This window comes from Pseudorca crassidens, chromosome 5, assembly GCF_039906515.1.
Source record: "Pseudorca crassidens isolate mPseCra1 chromosome 5, mPseCra1.hap1, whole genome shotgun sequence".
In the NCBI taxonomy this organism is placed as follows: domain Eukaryota; kingdom Metazoa; phylum Chordata; class Mammalia; order Artiodactyla; family Delphinidae; genus Pseudorca; species Pseudorca crassidens.
Genome location: NC_090300.1, coordinates 103,538,418 through 103,554,383, shown reverse-complemented (window position 1 = coordinate 103,554,383; position 15,966 = coordinate 103,538,418). Strand labels below are relative to the sequence as shown.

General features: G+C 40.0%; 1 protein-coding gene across 4 annotated transcripts; it reads right to left on the bottom strand.

Annotated features, from left to right (window-relative positions):
* Nucleotides 1-366: 366 nt before the first annotated feature.
* On the bottom strand, nt 367-8,167 carry CLDND1 (claudin domain containing 1). 4 transcript variants are annotated; one of them, XM_067739143.1, is made up of 6 exons: nt 8,031-8,139; nt 6,859-6,902; nt 6,326-6,635; nt 3,478-3,588; nt 1,916-2,053; nt 367-1,764 (listed from the first exon to the last, which is right to left on the bottom strand). In XM_067739143.1, exons 1-6 carry the CDS (start codon nt 8,035-8,037, stop codon nt 1,544-1,546), a joined length of 831 nt encoding a protein of 276 aa, XP_067595244.1. In that variant the 5' UTR covers nt 8,038-8,139; the 3' UTR covers nt 367-1,543. The 4 variants fall into 4 exon arrangements, with proteins under 4 accessions (XP_067595244.1, XP_067595247.1, XP_067595246.1 ...); XM_067739146.1 differs by having other exon boundaries at nt 6,859-6,924; nt 8,031-8,117; XM_067739145.1 differs by having other exon boundaries at nt 6,859-6,909; nt 8,031-8,113.
* Nucleotides 8,168-15,966: the final 7,799 nt, after the last annotated feature.

The following is a 15,966-nucleotide window of genomic DNA, read 5'->3' as shown; positions in this document are numbered from 1 at the left end:
AGAGTAATACTGGCTTTGTTGTAAGTCAGAAGCCCACTTGATTAATACACAACATAAACATCCACAGCCATTAAATGACTTTATGAAAAACTAGCCATGTTAAGTATGATACACAATGATCACAAAACTACTTTGAAAACATGCTTTAAAACGCTGAAGCATAAGAAATAGTCTCTTATTTTCTAATGGGGGCAAGGGGTTCCCACATTTTCTGGATGATAAAACAGAGACCCAAACACTGGACATAAAGTAGGCCTATAGAGCAACAATGCATTTCCCACAGAAAATCACAAAATCCTCATTCAGAATCCTGTACTTCTTTATCCTAAGGTACTAAGATTTAATCAACTCAGACACTATACACAATTCTGAGTCTCTTCTCATTTTTTTATTTTTTAAAAAAGACAGATCTAGGATTTTGTAAGAAATTATTACTAAGTTACATTTTTTTTAAATCTGTCAAGTACTACAGTAATGGAATAAATAAATAAGATTTTTTAAAGTTCAATGTTTATAGACATATTTATAAAAAAATGACTGAATTAGAAGACATTAAATAATGTTGATACACACCAGGAAGGGATTAGGCAAGGAAAGGCACATCATTTCACCACAAGAAATAAAGACCATAGTTGGAAGTTAATGACCAGCCAAAGCTTTAGATCTTGTGGTAGTTTTCCTAGCTCCAGAGGGTCATTATGGTGTAACCTTCTTTATGGTACTTAGCTGAAATAAACGTATGGCAGTTGGAGAATTTTACTCTGTGACCCCAACGTAGTGTTTAAAAAAAGCACTCTTTTAATAAGTCTGGTGTGTGAGGAGGGAAGGAACAAAAATCCAAAATGGTCTGGCGATACTAAAAATCCTATTGACGTATTAAGGAGAGTTTTTTAAAAAAAGTAAAATAAGGTTAATCCTCTTCTCTGGCTGAACTGGAATTCTTGCAGTTACAAAGTTAAAATTCCATGTAAACACTTCCTTTCTTGTAAACAAGACACAGTACAGATAAACAACTGAAGATATTTCACCTCAGATGAAGTTATACGCCAATATTTAGAGAAAAAGATCTTAGATAATTTCCTTATTTTAGATAGCCTAAGTCCTTGAAAATAGCCTGGCTGACTGGCTATCTACAACAGCAAAGTGAACATAAGTTTTGACAATGATTGTTTCCCAAACAAACTAGAGTTTCCAGTTAAACAGATACTTTATCCAACAGACCTCAGCGGCACTTGCTTTGGGTCAACCTCTTACTACCAATTTTCTTTCACAAATTTGTGCCAAGAGTTTACCCAATTTTTTTCTGTCTGGACTCTGAACCTAGATTAGTTTGACTGAAAGATGGAATCACTCAGGTTCCATATAAATTTTAGTGGTATTAAGAAACAACTGTCTGCGTGAATAAATAAAACGGATTTTCAGGATAAAATGGTATACCCATTAAAAAAAGAGTTAAATTAAAAACAACTGGGGGGCAGATAAGGGAAAATATTAATATCAAAAACTCATAAAAATGGCAATTGTAAAGCAGGCAGCTTCCCACTCATGCCACACGATATGCCTTCATTAAGGTGTACTCTTTCCGGTTGGTATGAGCGGCCCAGATGAAGAGAGCAGAAGCCATGAACTGTAAGGGAGCTGAGACGCAAGCCAGGCAGAAGGACCATCCAAATTCGCCAGACACATTCTCAGGCAGCTCTAGTTTCTGGTGGAGTAGTTCAATTCCAGCAACGTAACAGCTCACTGAGCCCAGTGTACACAGACCTTGGAGGAAAATTTAGAAAAAAACAAAAACAAAAAAACATAGCTAGATAAGAGCATGGTAAGAGCTTTCCAGGCAACACAACAGGGCAGTAATATGGGATCCCTAAGGAGACAAGAAGTAGGTAAAACTAAGTGTGATGACAAGACCCACCTGCAAGGAGATGGAGAATGCCTGTGGCAATGGTGGGGTACAAGCTTCGGCAGATACAAGCACAAAGTCCAATCAAAGCCCCAAAGCACATCAAACCTAGACTAACAAAAGGTAAAAGGAACTGGCAACGCCAAAGATCTGATTTTAAAAAAGAGAGAGAGAAAAAAGAAATGTTACCATGACTTCAGTTTTCTCACAATGGCAATTTCTTTCATATTCTAATTAGAACTTTTCTCAAAAAGTGAGAATGAAGTATGCTAACATTGAGGTTTTTTCCTAAAGCACATTATTCAAAACAATGCTAACTTTCTCCTGATAAAAGTAAAAGGACACTAACAATTAACTGTTACTGAGGGCTTCCTATGTGTCAGGCACTGTTCTATACATGCTTTGTGTATTAAACCCCCAAAATCTCTATGAAGTAGGTACTATTACTATGATCTCCATTTTATAAATGAGGAAACTGAAACAGGAGGTATAAATAACTTGTACAAGGTAACACAATAAGTGGTAGAACCAGATTTGAAGCAAAACATTCTGGCTCTACATACAAACAAATTTAAGTCCTCATAGGATCTTAAGACAGGAATAACAAGCAAATGAATAGAGATTATAAAAGACCTGTTAAACGAATACACATAAAGCACAAAGCAGAGGATCTGGTATATACCAGGCACTCAATAAATCGCAGTTTTAATTATCATAAATTCCCTCAACAACATGGGAAAAAAAGCTGATGACTTTACAAAGCATCCCATTACATTTTCAAATTATGTTAATTATTATCAATGTAGTAACATCAACTCTAAACCAAACTTTACCTTTTAGTGCTAGTTTTACTTTCTGGAACTATATAAAAGTCTTTTCTCTAACTTCCCTTCAAACTCTGTTAGTAATAAACTTCTTCCTATGCATTTACAATGCAAAATTGAATACTTGTCATTTTATTCAATGTTCCTTCTCATGACGTGGTCATTCTTCCAGGCAAGCTCCAGTAACTCTCTATATAGCCTAGAAACTAGGTCCAAACATGAAGACAGCATTTCCTAGGCTGCCTGACCATCAAAGAATAGAATGCTCGTAATAATTACTTTCATTTGTTTTTGACATCTACACCTTGGTTACTACCACCTAAGACTGGATCAATAATACTTCAGCAGGCCTGATACTTGTTGACTCATATAAAGCCTGCAGTCAACTTTTTTCACATATCCCGATCGGAACTCAGATAAATGAAGTGTTTAACTTAAATATAAAAATGTATTATTTATCCCTGTTAAACTTCCTCTTTAAATGGGCCCATTAATAACATCTTTTGGATGGTCTGGATTCTGTCACCCAATGTATTAGCTGCTCAACTTCATAGTTGTGATTTGGTAAGTATGTACGTAACTTCTAAAATGTGTTATCAACAGAACAGAGTTTGTTGGGATAATGTTAAAGACCTTATTTCAAGTTGACACAATGTACAATGTCATCCTGTTCCAAAAAGAGTTCAACAAAAGGGAAATAAAATTATTTTCTTTTTTTCCCAATTGTCTTGCTGCGTTCAAACTACTCACAGGTCCGAAGCAGATCGATCCCACTATTGTGGTTTCCAGGATCAACAAATTTCTCCTCGAACTGCTCATTTAGCGTGAAACTGATACATTTTGTGACCATATCAAATGACTCTGGAACGAGAATAACAATGATTGCTTGTTGTTTTAATTTTAAATATTTAACAAAAATCTCTTTTAGTAATTATTCTCTGAAATAAAAAGTGATATGGAAAAATGTTCTCAGGGGAGACAGCAACCTCTTTGGTCCTGAGTGACACACAGCCTTCACCAATGCCCAAAGGACCAATGGTTCGCAGCAGCAGGCTTAAGACATGGGTTCAGGGAGGAGCAGTAAAAATAGCAGTAAGGGGCTTCCCTGGTGGCGCAGTGGTTGAGAGTCCGCCTGCCGATGCAGGGGACACAGGTTCGTGCCCCCGTCTGGGAAGATCCCACGTGCTGCGGAGTGGCTTGGCCCGTGAGCCATGGCCGCTGAGCCTGCGCGTCCAGAGCCTGTCCTCCACAAGGGGAGAGGCCACAACAGTGAGAGGCCCGCGTACCGCAAAAAAAAAAAAATTAGCAGTAAGAAGACTAGGAAGGAGTGGACAAAGAAACTTTGATCTTCTCCCCCAAACCTACTCCATCAGCCATGTTCCCCATTTCAGGTAATGACAATTCCATTCTTCTCGTTCCTCAGACCAGAAACTTTATAGTCATTCTTGCCCATATGCATTCCATCAGGAAATCCCAGAGGCTCTACCTTCAAAATATATCCAGAATCAGGCACTGCTCAGTACTACCATCCTGGTCTTGAGTCATAATCATCTCTCACCTGAATTGGTGCAATAGCCTCCTAAGTCTCCTGGCTTCTGTCTTGGCCAGCCACCTGTCTGTTTTCAGCACATCTTCCTAGGTGACCAGATTATCTTTCCTCTGCACAAAGCTCCCCAGTGGCTCCATCACACTCAGAGTAAAAACCAAAGCCCTCATCACACCTAGAGAATCCTGCGTGATTTGCCCTACTCCCTCTCCCAGGATGTGTCTCTGACACATATCCAACTCTTCCCCCAGCCCCCTCCTTCCAGCCCAGGGAATTCCTTGCTGGTTCTGGAATACTTCAAGCATGCTCCCACCACAGGGCCCTTGCAGTTGTTCCTTCCAACCTAAATGATTCTCCCTGCCTCCCAACTACCCATATGGTCAACTCCTTCACCTTTATCAAGTCTTTCCTCAAGTGGTATTTTCTTGTTGCAGCGTATCTTGCCTTTACTATTCAATAGCATAACTTATGCCCACCAACATCCCCTTCCCTATGTATTTACAAACCCCCTTTATTGTGCTGTATTTTTCACAGCACATGTCATCTTCTACTATATAATTACTTATTCTGTTTATACTATTATATTTATTGTTTATTGCCTGTCAGTCCTTATTAGAATGTTAGCTCCCCTCGGGGGCTTCCCTGGTAGCACAGTGGTTGAGAATCTGCCTGCCAATTCAGGGGACACGGGTTCGAGCCCCGGTCTGGGAAGATCCCACATGCCGCGGAGCAACTGGGCCCGTGAGCCACACCTACTGAGCCTGCGCGTCTGGAGCCTGTGCTCCGCAACAAGAGAGGCCGCGACAGTGAGAGGCCCGCGCACTGCGATGAAGAGTGGCGCCCGCTCGCCGCAACTAGAGAAAGCCCTCGCACAGAAACGAAGACCCAACACAGCCAAAAATAAATAAATAAATTAATTAATTAATAAAATTTTTTAAAAAAAGCAGCAGAGCAATAGCGTTAACTGGAGCTTTAAGAAAAGAATATTAGCTCCCCAGGAGTAGGGATTTTTATTTGTTTTTTCCCCTTATGTACTCCAAGATCCTAGGCCCTGGAACATGAAAGAATGCACTAAATATTTGTTGACTGAATAATAAACGATTGCTAAGATTCAAATATCAAGTGCTCCTATGCTCTCATAAATAGAATTGAACATTTTAAATAAAATTTAACCAACTTTCACCTCTTTCCAAACTACTTTCTTTTTTCCATACAAAATCACAACTATCAGCCTTCCGATGTATGGTAACTCAAGCCTGTTGTGCTGTGATTTGAATATAGTGCTTCCCACCAAGAGCCCAACAGAAGTAGTCATAAATAGAAACAATTTATAAAGCTGTTCCTTACAAAGAACTCTAAAGCTTCCATCTTAATAACTGGAAATTAAAATTTTTAAATGTTAAGAATGCTTACAAAATAAACCTGAGAGGCAGTTTCTTAGATTTTTTTTACTTCTGTAATGGATATTTTTAACCTAAAAACTCCATCAAGATTGTTGTAAAACAGTCTCAAATATGCAGACTTAAACACAGAACTGGTCGAATTATACCCTCTAAGATAATAATGATAATATCAAATGATATTATCATTTGATAATGATATTGATAATGATATTATCAAATGATAATATCAACTAAAACACAGCTACATATAAAATGACTATCAATTCATATGTGTTGACTTCATTTTGGATACTAGTCCTTTTTACCAGTTACTAAGTATTTGAAATCTTCCAGTGTTCTTTTCCAATTATTTTCTCATGACATGTGAGTTTAATACAAATATCTTAATGAGTGGGTAAATAAGTACAAAGATTTACAATGATTTTCCCAAGATAAGGACAGTTACTCATCCAACCAATATTAATGAGTATGATGGTAATTCATGGAAGCTGGGGAGGGAAGTGACAGGGAGAAAAGAAATACATAAGATTTCTTGTTTTGGGGAGAGAAAGAACCCACAAACCTGCTTATACATAACTGGGCCATCATCACATCACTTTCTCTATTATAGAGTAGGTAAAGGAGACAAAAGTTAAAATAAGAGAAATACCTGTCCTTTCTGGTGGACTATACCAGTATGTGTTTTGGGGTATAGTGATACACCGTCTCCACAATCCCACTGTGCCGTTATTTCGGAAAAGTGCATCATTATAAGTCTTTTCATCTGCCTCATCGCTAGCAAAGTCAGTCCAGATACTTTTGTTCAAATCGCTGGAATTTTCTTGAACTGGACTTCGATACTCATACCAGAAGTCTGTGCCAATTGAGGCCGCCATGTAGATGGTAGAAATGAGGCTAAGCACACAAGCAATTACAAATGCTGTAGCAAAACGGTTATCCATTCTGGCATTCAGACTGCTCTGTTTAAAAGTTGAAGAAAGAACAAAAGTTAGACTTCAAGGACAAACACAGATTTTGAAAGGAATTATGTCAAAATCACCCTTTACCCTATTCCCCCTCCCAAGGCTCTTTAAAGTAATGTATAATCATTAATGAATTTAAAAAAAAAGGAAGCAAGCATTTTTTAATTAAGTTCAAAACAAAACTCATTATCACAAAAGTACTTATTGAATGCTCACATACCCAGGATGCTACGGAGACAGAGGTCTTGTTCTCTAGTCTATCACCTGCACACTAAAACAGACAACACTGAAATGGACATACACATTACAGATACAAACAATAGACATGCCCAGAGTCAGCAATGTACCTTGCATACATTTTTAATGACAGACTGCAGAGCATTAAGTGTTCTGGGTCTGAGTGTGAAAAAGGCATAGGAAAAGGAAGCAGAGGAAATCGGCTCCTCCCAGTTTCCTCTGCATAGGGAAACCTTCTAAAACAAGGTTACGAGTAAGGAGCTATTTAAAAGACAGGTGAAAATGTTTGTTAACCCAGAAAGAAAGGTTGTTCCAGGCGCACGGCATAGCAAAGAGAATAACAACATATAATAATGCTAGATTCTAATCTGCCCCTTTAATCTGCTCCATTAAAGCTAAGCCAAGCTCTTCTACGCTGTCAAAATCTTCACTCGTAACTACTCTACCCATTCCTTATACTTCTGAACCTCCTCATCTGCAAACTAAATGATCCCTCCTCAGCCAGAAAGAAAACTCTGGATTAGGCAAATATTAACACTCCCAAGGCGTGGACAGGGCTCACTGGCAGTAGTAAATGGCCGCAGTAAAATGACTCAAGGCGGATCAAGCTTAGTCAAATACTGCAAGTATATATGCCATGACCGCGCCAAACACCTTAAAAAGGAGCACGAAAACGGGCTCGCAAACTGGGGTTGCTGAGTTTGGGAAATGGCAAATGACTCAGGAGAGATCAGAGCAATTACAATAATTAACGATAACTCCAGAAGTTGGGTTTGTATTTTTATTCTTTTTAATCCTTTTGCCTCCCGGTGGCTCTCAAATGACCTTAAAAGGTCCCGAGCACCGGGAGCGGCGCTTCGCCCAGGCCGGACACCTGGCGCTGTCACCTCGCAGGACGCACCATGGGGCCGGGGGTGGTCGAAACCAGCCGGAGCTGCGGCGGGGCAGCCCTCCGCGGTCCCCGGCCAGGGGCCTCAGGTACCCGAGCAGGCCCCTCCCCGGACCACTCGGCCAAGGGAAAAGCCCCGCCCCAGGCCCCCGCGCAGAACCCGCACAGCCCCGGCCGCGCCCGGGGAGGGGGCCCCTCTTCAAACGGATGGAAACACCGAACGGCTACGCGACCCCCACCCGGCGACGTCGGCCCCGCTCACTCACCGCCCATCCTCCTGCTCCGCCAGCTTCACCCTCAAGCTCAAACCACAGCACCCTACTCTCCCCGCGCCTTCGCTGACGCACTTCCCTGCAGAGCCCGCCCCCTCCATAACTCCTGCGCCTCCGCCTCCTCCCCGAGCCCGGCCTGGCCCCGGCGCCGAGGGGGCTTGTGGGAGTTGTAGGAGGGACAGAGGAAAAGCTGCGAGAGGCGATGGACGGCATTCTCTGTGCCGCGCGGCGCATTGTGGGAGATGTAGTTCCGCTCCCTAGGTGTGCAAAAGGGAAGTCTGAGCAGATGGATTTTTAATATTTTACTAAGGAAGGGACGAAGGTCCGCCAAGTAAGGCGACCTATTTCCGGTCACTACTAGTCATTAACTGTGACGAATATGACTCAGATTTTTCCAGTCCTGTGCTATCCCTACCACCACCCTGCTTATGAACAGCAATGCGATTGTACTTTTAAAATATTAACCCATTGATTTTCTCTCCCACAACCTCACTCCCATTGCAGCAGATAGTCTTTCTGGTTTTACTGTTTACGTTTAGACTAAGAAGGATGTAACCTGACAGAAGGTATCCAGCTAGAATGTAATGACATTCTTCGGATTTCAGATAGTTTTTGTTTGTGGCTGCTTTCTCTTTGTGGCAAGTGATATTAGTTTTCTCTTTATTGCAGTCAATAAAAATAAAATAAATTACAAAATAATTTATTTTTAAAATCAATTTAAAATAAATTACAATTTGTTGAAGAAAAATATTAAAATAAATTAATTTTAAAATAAATTACAATTTGTTGAAGAAAAATACTAAGTTAATACTGAGTGTCCCAGATATGTCAAAAAAGTGAATAAAAAAATTTATGTAGTATGAAAAAGACTGAAATTTGGAGAATATTGCCTTAAGCAGATAAGGTCATGGACAACCTCAGAGATTGCAGATGACTGTATGGCACAGAGGCAAAAAAATGATTCTAAGCCTTCAAGTACTGCATAGAAATCCACAGACAGGAAGCAGGGACATCTTTTTAGTGACGTGTGTGGACTCATGAATGTGCTCTGAGAACAGCAAAATGATGGGTTTCTCAACAGATACCTACAGAGGCAGCCAACTGAAGGAGCAGAGGGGCTCTCAAACACTTGCTCGTCCCCCAAATGCCTTAGAATTTGGCCACAGCACAGGAGAAAGGTGGGAGGCCCAAGTGGATACTAAATTTCTACCCCCCTGACAGACTGAAGGCATATCATTTGTTTTTCTACTTTTAGCTATAGTTCTTTTGCCTGAATGGCTGAACTGATATTCACATCCAGTACCTAATTAAAATAAAGTAATAGCCGAATATAATATTCAAATATGACTGAATTTTCATGTAGAATATCTAGTCATAGGAGAAGTTTGTCAGAGACACCAACTAGAGAAAATGGAGGAGGTGCCCAGGCAAATTGTTAATATGCAGTAAGACTCCTCAATGCATGTATTCACCAGGAAATGTTTTCATCCATTGGCTTCATTAGAAATCCTCTACCTTCTCTCTCCAGTGGAGTGGAACTATCTCTCCAGTGAAGTCACATGGTAAATAAAACCAGGTTAAAGAGAAGTTTAAAAAAGGAAGAGGAAGAGAGCACCTCAGTTCACAAACAAGGGAACTGAGCCCAGGGAATAACTGACTTCAAGCTTGAATACTGGGGCGAGCTGACTAGCTTTGTGATGTTAGACAATTTACTTAGCCTCTTTAAGTCTCAGTTTACTTTTCTCTAATTATGATGTTGACAGTAGCACCTATCCTGCGTGATCATTGTAAGGATTAAATGAGAAAATACACATAAAATACCCAGCCCAGAGGCTGGAGCGTAATAAGCAATTGTTAAGTTATTAGTGTTTGCAAATATTTGTTCAACACCTGTAATCTTTGAGTAGGATCAGTACTGTATAAAAACCTTTTTAAAGCTCTTAATTCCCCTGGAGGCTGGAAGTAAGCCATTTATCTTGGTCCCTGCTCACATCAGGAGGTTTATGAACCTCTGAACTAACTGCCAAATGACTAGGAAAGACTTTCCAGGACCAGATTTCAGGCATCCTTACTTACCTCCGCTCAGGAGATTCCTAGGCTGGGCTCATAGCATATGTAAGTCCTCATGATTCAGGAGATGCATGTTCCTGGGGAGACCTGCAAACAACGATGACACTTTCATCCATTAAGTCTGCAGAATGCCTAGGAAACGCACAAGACACATTTCAATCAGCAATTTGGTATGGACCTGGGAGTGTCTGCATGCTTGAGGTTGTGACCATCCGGCCCACTCAGCCCAGAGGATGTGAACCATCTCGTCACACCCAGTACCACTAAGCACACAACAGGTATTTCTGATTTATCTCTACATCTTGGGTGTTTCTGTCTTCTATTTGTGCAGCTGGTCGTGTGGATAGGCAAAATAAATCCTTAATGAACTAATGGAGTTAAATGTCTGTTTCAATTTCTTACTGCACTGTTTGGGAAACAGTAGCTGCCTGACATATTTTCAAATATTAAAGATGATTTAGTAAACCAAATACAGATTACAAAATTTAGATTTAAAGGCAAAGTTGAACTAGACCTCTGGCTTAATTTGTTAAGAATGGTTCTAGTTTCAGCAAGAAGGTGTTATAATTACACTATACTTTAAATAAACCAAATAACTGAAAATCTAGATATGCAGGTATTATAACTTGTTTATATTATGTGCTTACAAAACAACTCTTTATGCGAGAATTCCCTTCAATACCAAATTCCCTAATATACTTACATATTATTTTTAATTGTACTTTTTTTAGAAATTAAAAATTATGTTTAGCAAGATATATCTATATTATATTTTTCTCATATAGCTTTGTTTTTGTTTTGTTTTGTTTGCGGTACGCGGGCCTCTCACTGCTGTGGCCTCCCCCGCCGTGGAGCACAGGTTCCGGACGTGCAGGCCCAGCGGCCATGGCCCACGGGCCTAGCCGCTCCGTGGCACGTGGGATCCTCGGACCGGGACACGAACCTGTGACCCCTGCATCGGCAGGCGGACTCTCAACCACTGCGCCACCAGGGAAGCCCCAAAGTGATTCTTAAACACACTAAAGTTTAGAGTCCCTGTTCTAATTTATACATCTTAACCAACTTTATACATTATGCTTTGTTATTATTTTGGCTAACTTTTAAAAAAGTTTAAAAATCACCTCTAAATTTGAACTTCTTAGAAGTCTTCTGGCCTGGATCTCAGAAATTTTTAGGAACTAATTTAGACTTCTGAACCCTCTCTTATTCTGTGTCCCAATTCCTGAGATACGTTCAGAATTGGCTCAAATGTCGAAAATGAGGAGAGAGTAAGTTTTTGTCCACGGAGGCATCTGCTCAAGTGGATATACTATCATCATTCAGCCAAAGCTGTGACTACAAGCCTCTGCTGCACAGGTGGATTGAAGGTTTTGTGTGAATACAGCCACCCCAACTGGCACTATGATATATTACTTCTTTTTTTTCTCTATCAACCACTCTCACCCCATATTAGAAAGGATTCATTAGATTAGGTAGCAGATAGCACAGCAGAAAGAAACCTCTGTTCGTACATGGTCTACTGATATGTCCCAGAATAAAAGGCAAAGATCATGAAGCAAACTATATGTTTTTCATAAATCTTATCAATCAGAGTGATTATATATTCATTTGTTAGAAACACTCTCTTACTTGAGTATCGTAACATGTATAACCATTTAAATAGTCCAGTTTAAGAGCTCTGTTTATAGTCTAAGAGTTAGTGATTTTTTTTTTATTCTGACAGTAACTTGGAGAGTTTAGCGCAATATATCATGCCAAATTAAGTGGAACCTATTTGCTATTATCAGTGTTCTCCCCCACTTTATTTGTTGGATTATTTCCCTTGGTACCTCATATTTATGTAAACAGCAGTGATATTAGTATTTTAGGCACACTTCAGGCTTCTTCATAATAGTTGATTTCATCTGGATTTAGGTGGTGTACAGCAAAAATTGTATTTATTTATATTGGTGTCCCTCATACCCAGCACAGTGTCTGGCATACAATAGGTGGTCAGTGTACCCAGCACAGTGTCTGGCATACAATGTGACCAATAAATGTTTGTAGATCTGGACTGAATTATGCTTGAGTTTTGAGCCATTTGCAATGAATAAGGACTTTTCACAAACTTCTCCAACAGCTTCTATTTTCCATGATCACTGTTTTTTTTGAAACAGCAAAGGTCTGAGTTGCTGCATCCTTTCTAATCAGAATGCATATAGCCTTCCTCCTTTTTCTTTGTCCATCTGCATTTCCCACTATCTCTGTCTTCTTGCATATTGCCTTGGCTGGAGGTATAGGATACATGAATTCCCCAACAAAACTTTAATGCTGTGGACCTATGACAACCATATTTCGGAGCTACATTATTGTTCTTCCAGCAGAAGTATAAGTCATAAAATTTTAGAGATTTAAGTGACATTAGTGATCATCTAGTACAACCATTTTACTAATGAGGACACTGGGGCCCAGAAAAAGGTCATCTACCAAAGATTCACATGGATGATTTTAAAATAAAGGACAATTTAAATTTAAAGTTCTCATCTATGTATGGTCCATCCTCTGTCTTTCAGAAGAATGGACATCTGAACAACTATAGTTTGTTGCTCTGTGTAACATTTGACAGGAATTACTGAAAGGAAAGAGCCCACATGCCGCAGAAGATCCCACATGCCGCGGAGCGGCTAGGCCCACGAGCCATGGCCACTGAGCCTGCGCGTCCAGAGCCTGTGCTCCGCAACGGGAGAGGCCACAACAGTGAGAGGCCCGCGTACCACACACACACACACACACACAAGAGAATCACTTTGAGGGCTTATTAAATATAAAGTCCTAGACTCTACTCCTAACAACTCTGATTCAATAGATCTGGGACCAGCTTCAGAAAGCTACAGTTTAGTAGGCATCCCAGCGTGACTCTAACGTGGGTAATGTGGTCTGGCATCCACAGGTTCAAAACAATGACATTAAGAGGCCAAAAAAGACTTTAGTTAGAAAAATACTATAAGCTAGAGGCCGGTGGAAAGTTATCGATGGTCTCTGCCTTCAAGCTGCTCATGATCAGCTCAGGAAGTCAGACGCCAAAACAACTTACCATGTAAAATGAGATAATAAGTACTTTAGAAGCAGTGTTGTAAAAGTTCTTAGAGAACACAAAGCTGAAAACAATGATCTCTGCCAGGAATGAAGGAGGAAAGCTGAGCGTGTTTTGTTTTGTTTTTTTTCTGAAAAAACAATTCTTGAGAGGTGACATGTGTCCTGTAATTCAGTTACTGATATTTACAGTTTACTCTTTTTTTTTTGGTCATCGCCTTGTTCATACTGCCATTTCATATGCTTATGGTGTCCAGTGTTGTTTTTGAGTTTTGGTCTGTGCGTAGCTGGTTATTTTACTGTTAGTTTCCTCATGTTTATTTCAAAGAGCATTTAAAATTAAAAATGATTGTAGTTCCTAATTTATTTAGAACTATGACCTCCCCTACTCTATCTAGTTAGCTTTTATTGTGGGTTCTGTCTCATAATAGCTCTGTACTCTTTGAGGTATTAAAAGACCAGTACTATGCTGTGTGTTCCCTTTTTTGGCTTAAAACGCTTAATTTATTTTCTAACTTGGGTTCCAAGATATGGTTGATCCATGATGGGTATTCTCATACTGCAGCATTCTACCACTAATTACCATAATCCAAAGTGACTATATATGATAAAGCAAATCATTTTGTCTACAGCTGCTTCAAAGTTTACTGAGGAAGTCAGATTTGAGATAGTTTACATCAGTAGGCTAACAGCTTTGGAATGCTGAAAGGAAATTTAAGACCTACAGAATAAATGTGCAGACAGATGTTTTCCTCTAGAGTATGAGCATGAACTCTTTTCCATTTTATAATTCTTTTATGTGGAATTCTTGAGACATATCTAAAAAAAATTTTTTTCAATATCTTAGCCCCAGAATCAACCTTATCTTTTCAAATACCAGAAGAACTTCTGGCTGCAGAATGCAAAATTCTAATAACACAATTAAAGTACAGTTACAAAGAAATTTTTAAATATATACATATAATTGCTTCTTTAATGCACACACACACACACACACACATACATACAGTGTTTAAATATTTAAATTTTCCATGTTTACTCCATCAGTCCTTTTCAAGTAAACATTGTCCTACTTCAAACTATTTGACAAAATGAAATATTCTATTAAATAGTTAAGGCTTACCCAGTGAGAAAGATTTCTATCCAAGAAATGTCAAAAAGTTAATTAGTTTATCTCCTCTGCAGCCTATACTTAGTGAAGAATATACCCTCCCACTCCCTCTCCAGGAACAACACAGAGCAGCCTAGGACACAAAAGAAGGTAGACGCAGGCCCGTAAATCAACTCCCAAGTGACTTTCTGGGGCTGCCCCAGATCAGGGTAGCCCTCATCCTCCCCTGACCCAGACTAAATGCCTGAGACTGAGGTGGCAATAGAACACATCAGGAAGAAGACAGAAAGAAGGAGCACAGCAGGCAGGATCATTCTTTTCAGTATATTAATTACGGGAGAAATAATTCAGTAGAAAGGACTTCAAGTGTTTAACAATTATATTTTCATCTATGCAATAGTAGTATCAACCTGAAACTGTAATTTTGACGAAGAAATGAGATGGAGGGAAAGTAAGGGCAGAAGGGTATGAAGGAGGCTTGAGCCACTTTGGCCAGTAAAGAATTGAAATAAAAGGAGTCAGTTTCAGAATTTGTTGTATTTTACTATGGTAAAATATAAATAAATAAAAGGGAACAGATGATAGAAAAATATGATAGAATCTTTTTGATATTAGCCTGTTTCTCAAGTGTTTTGAATGAACCAAAAATCTTCCCTTTATAGTGCCTATACTGGCCACTCCTTTGTAATGTCACCTAATATAGTTCTGCCTGTTGCCAAGTCAGTAATTCCAAAAGTGAAGTTCACTGATGTGTGCAGGCACTTACTGAAAAGTCAGAGCTCAAAAGCTAAAAAATCGGGGCTTCCCTGGTGGCGCAGTGCTTGAGAGTCCGCCTGCCGATGCAGGGGACGCGGGTTCTTGCCCCGGTCCGGGAAGATCCCACATGCCGCAGAGCGGCTGGGCCCGTGGAAAAAAAAAAAAAAAAAAAGCTAAAAAATCACTGCTATCAAGGTGAGGCGTAAAGAAGAAAAGATCAGAGGGGATCTAGAGACTGATGAAGGATACTTATTTGAGGGTTAGCAGGGAGAAAATCTCCTGCTCAAGGATATTAACACTAACAAAAGGGAACTTAATTGGTTGAATTATAATAACAGGTAATAGCGGAAAAATAGCAGTTTGTGACTTTTAAACCTGTGTTTGTAAGCTGCGTAAATAACAGCAATGCCCACAGTTAAACCCCAATGAATTCATCCTTGCTAAATTATACTGGATCATGAGTAACATTTCCAAAGCACTTACTACATGCAAGGTTCTGAGCTAATTGTAGTGAAAACTTTTTTTTTAATAATGATAAAAGCACAGGACATGGTCCCAGCATTTTGGGGGTTTTTTGTGTTTTTTTTTTTGCGGTACGCGGGCCTCTCACTGCTGTGGCCCCTCCGTTTGCGGAGCACAGGCTCCGGACACGCAGGCCCAGCGGCCACGGCTCACGGGCCCAGCCGCTCCGCGGCCTGTGGGATCTTCCCAGACCGGGGCACGAACCCGTGTCCCCTGCATCGGCAGGAGAACTCTCAACCACTGTGCCACCAGGGAAGCCCTGGGTACTTTTTAAAACTTACTGAACAAGACAGGATCAATTATGCATGAACTGAAAGAGCGAAATAAATGAGAAGAAACTAGTACCCTAATTGGAATCATTATGTTTGCCATAGATGTGGACTGGTATGATTTGGGGAA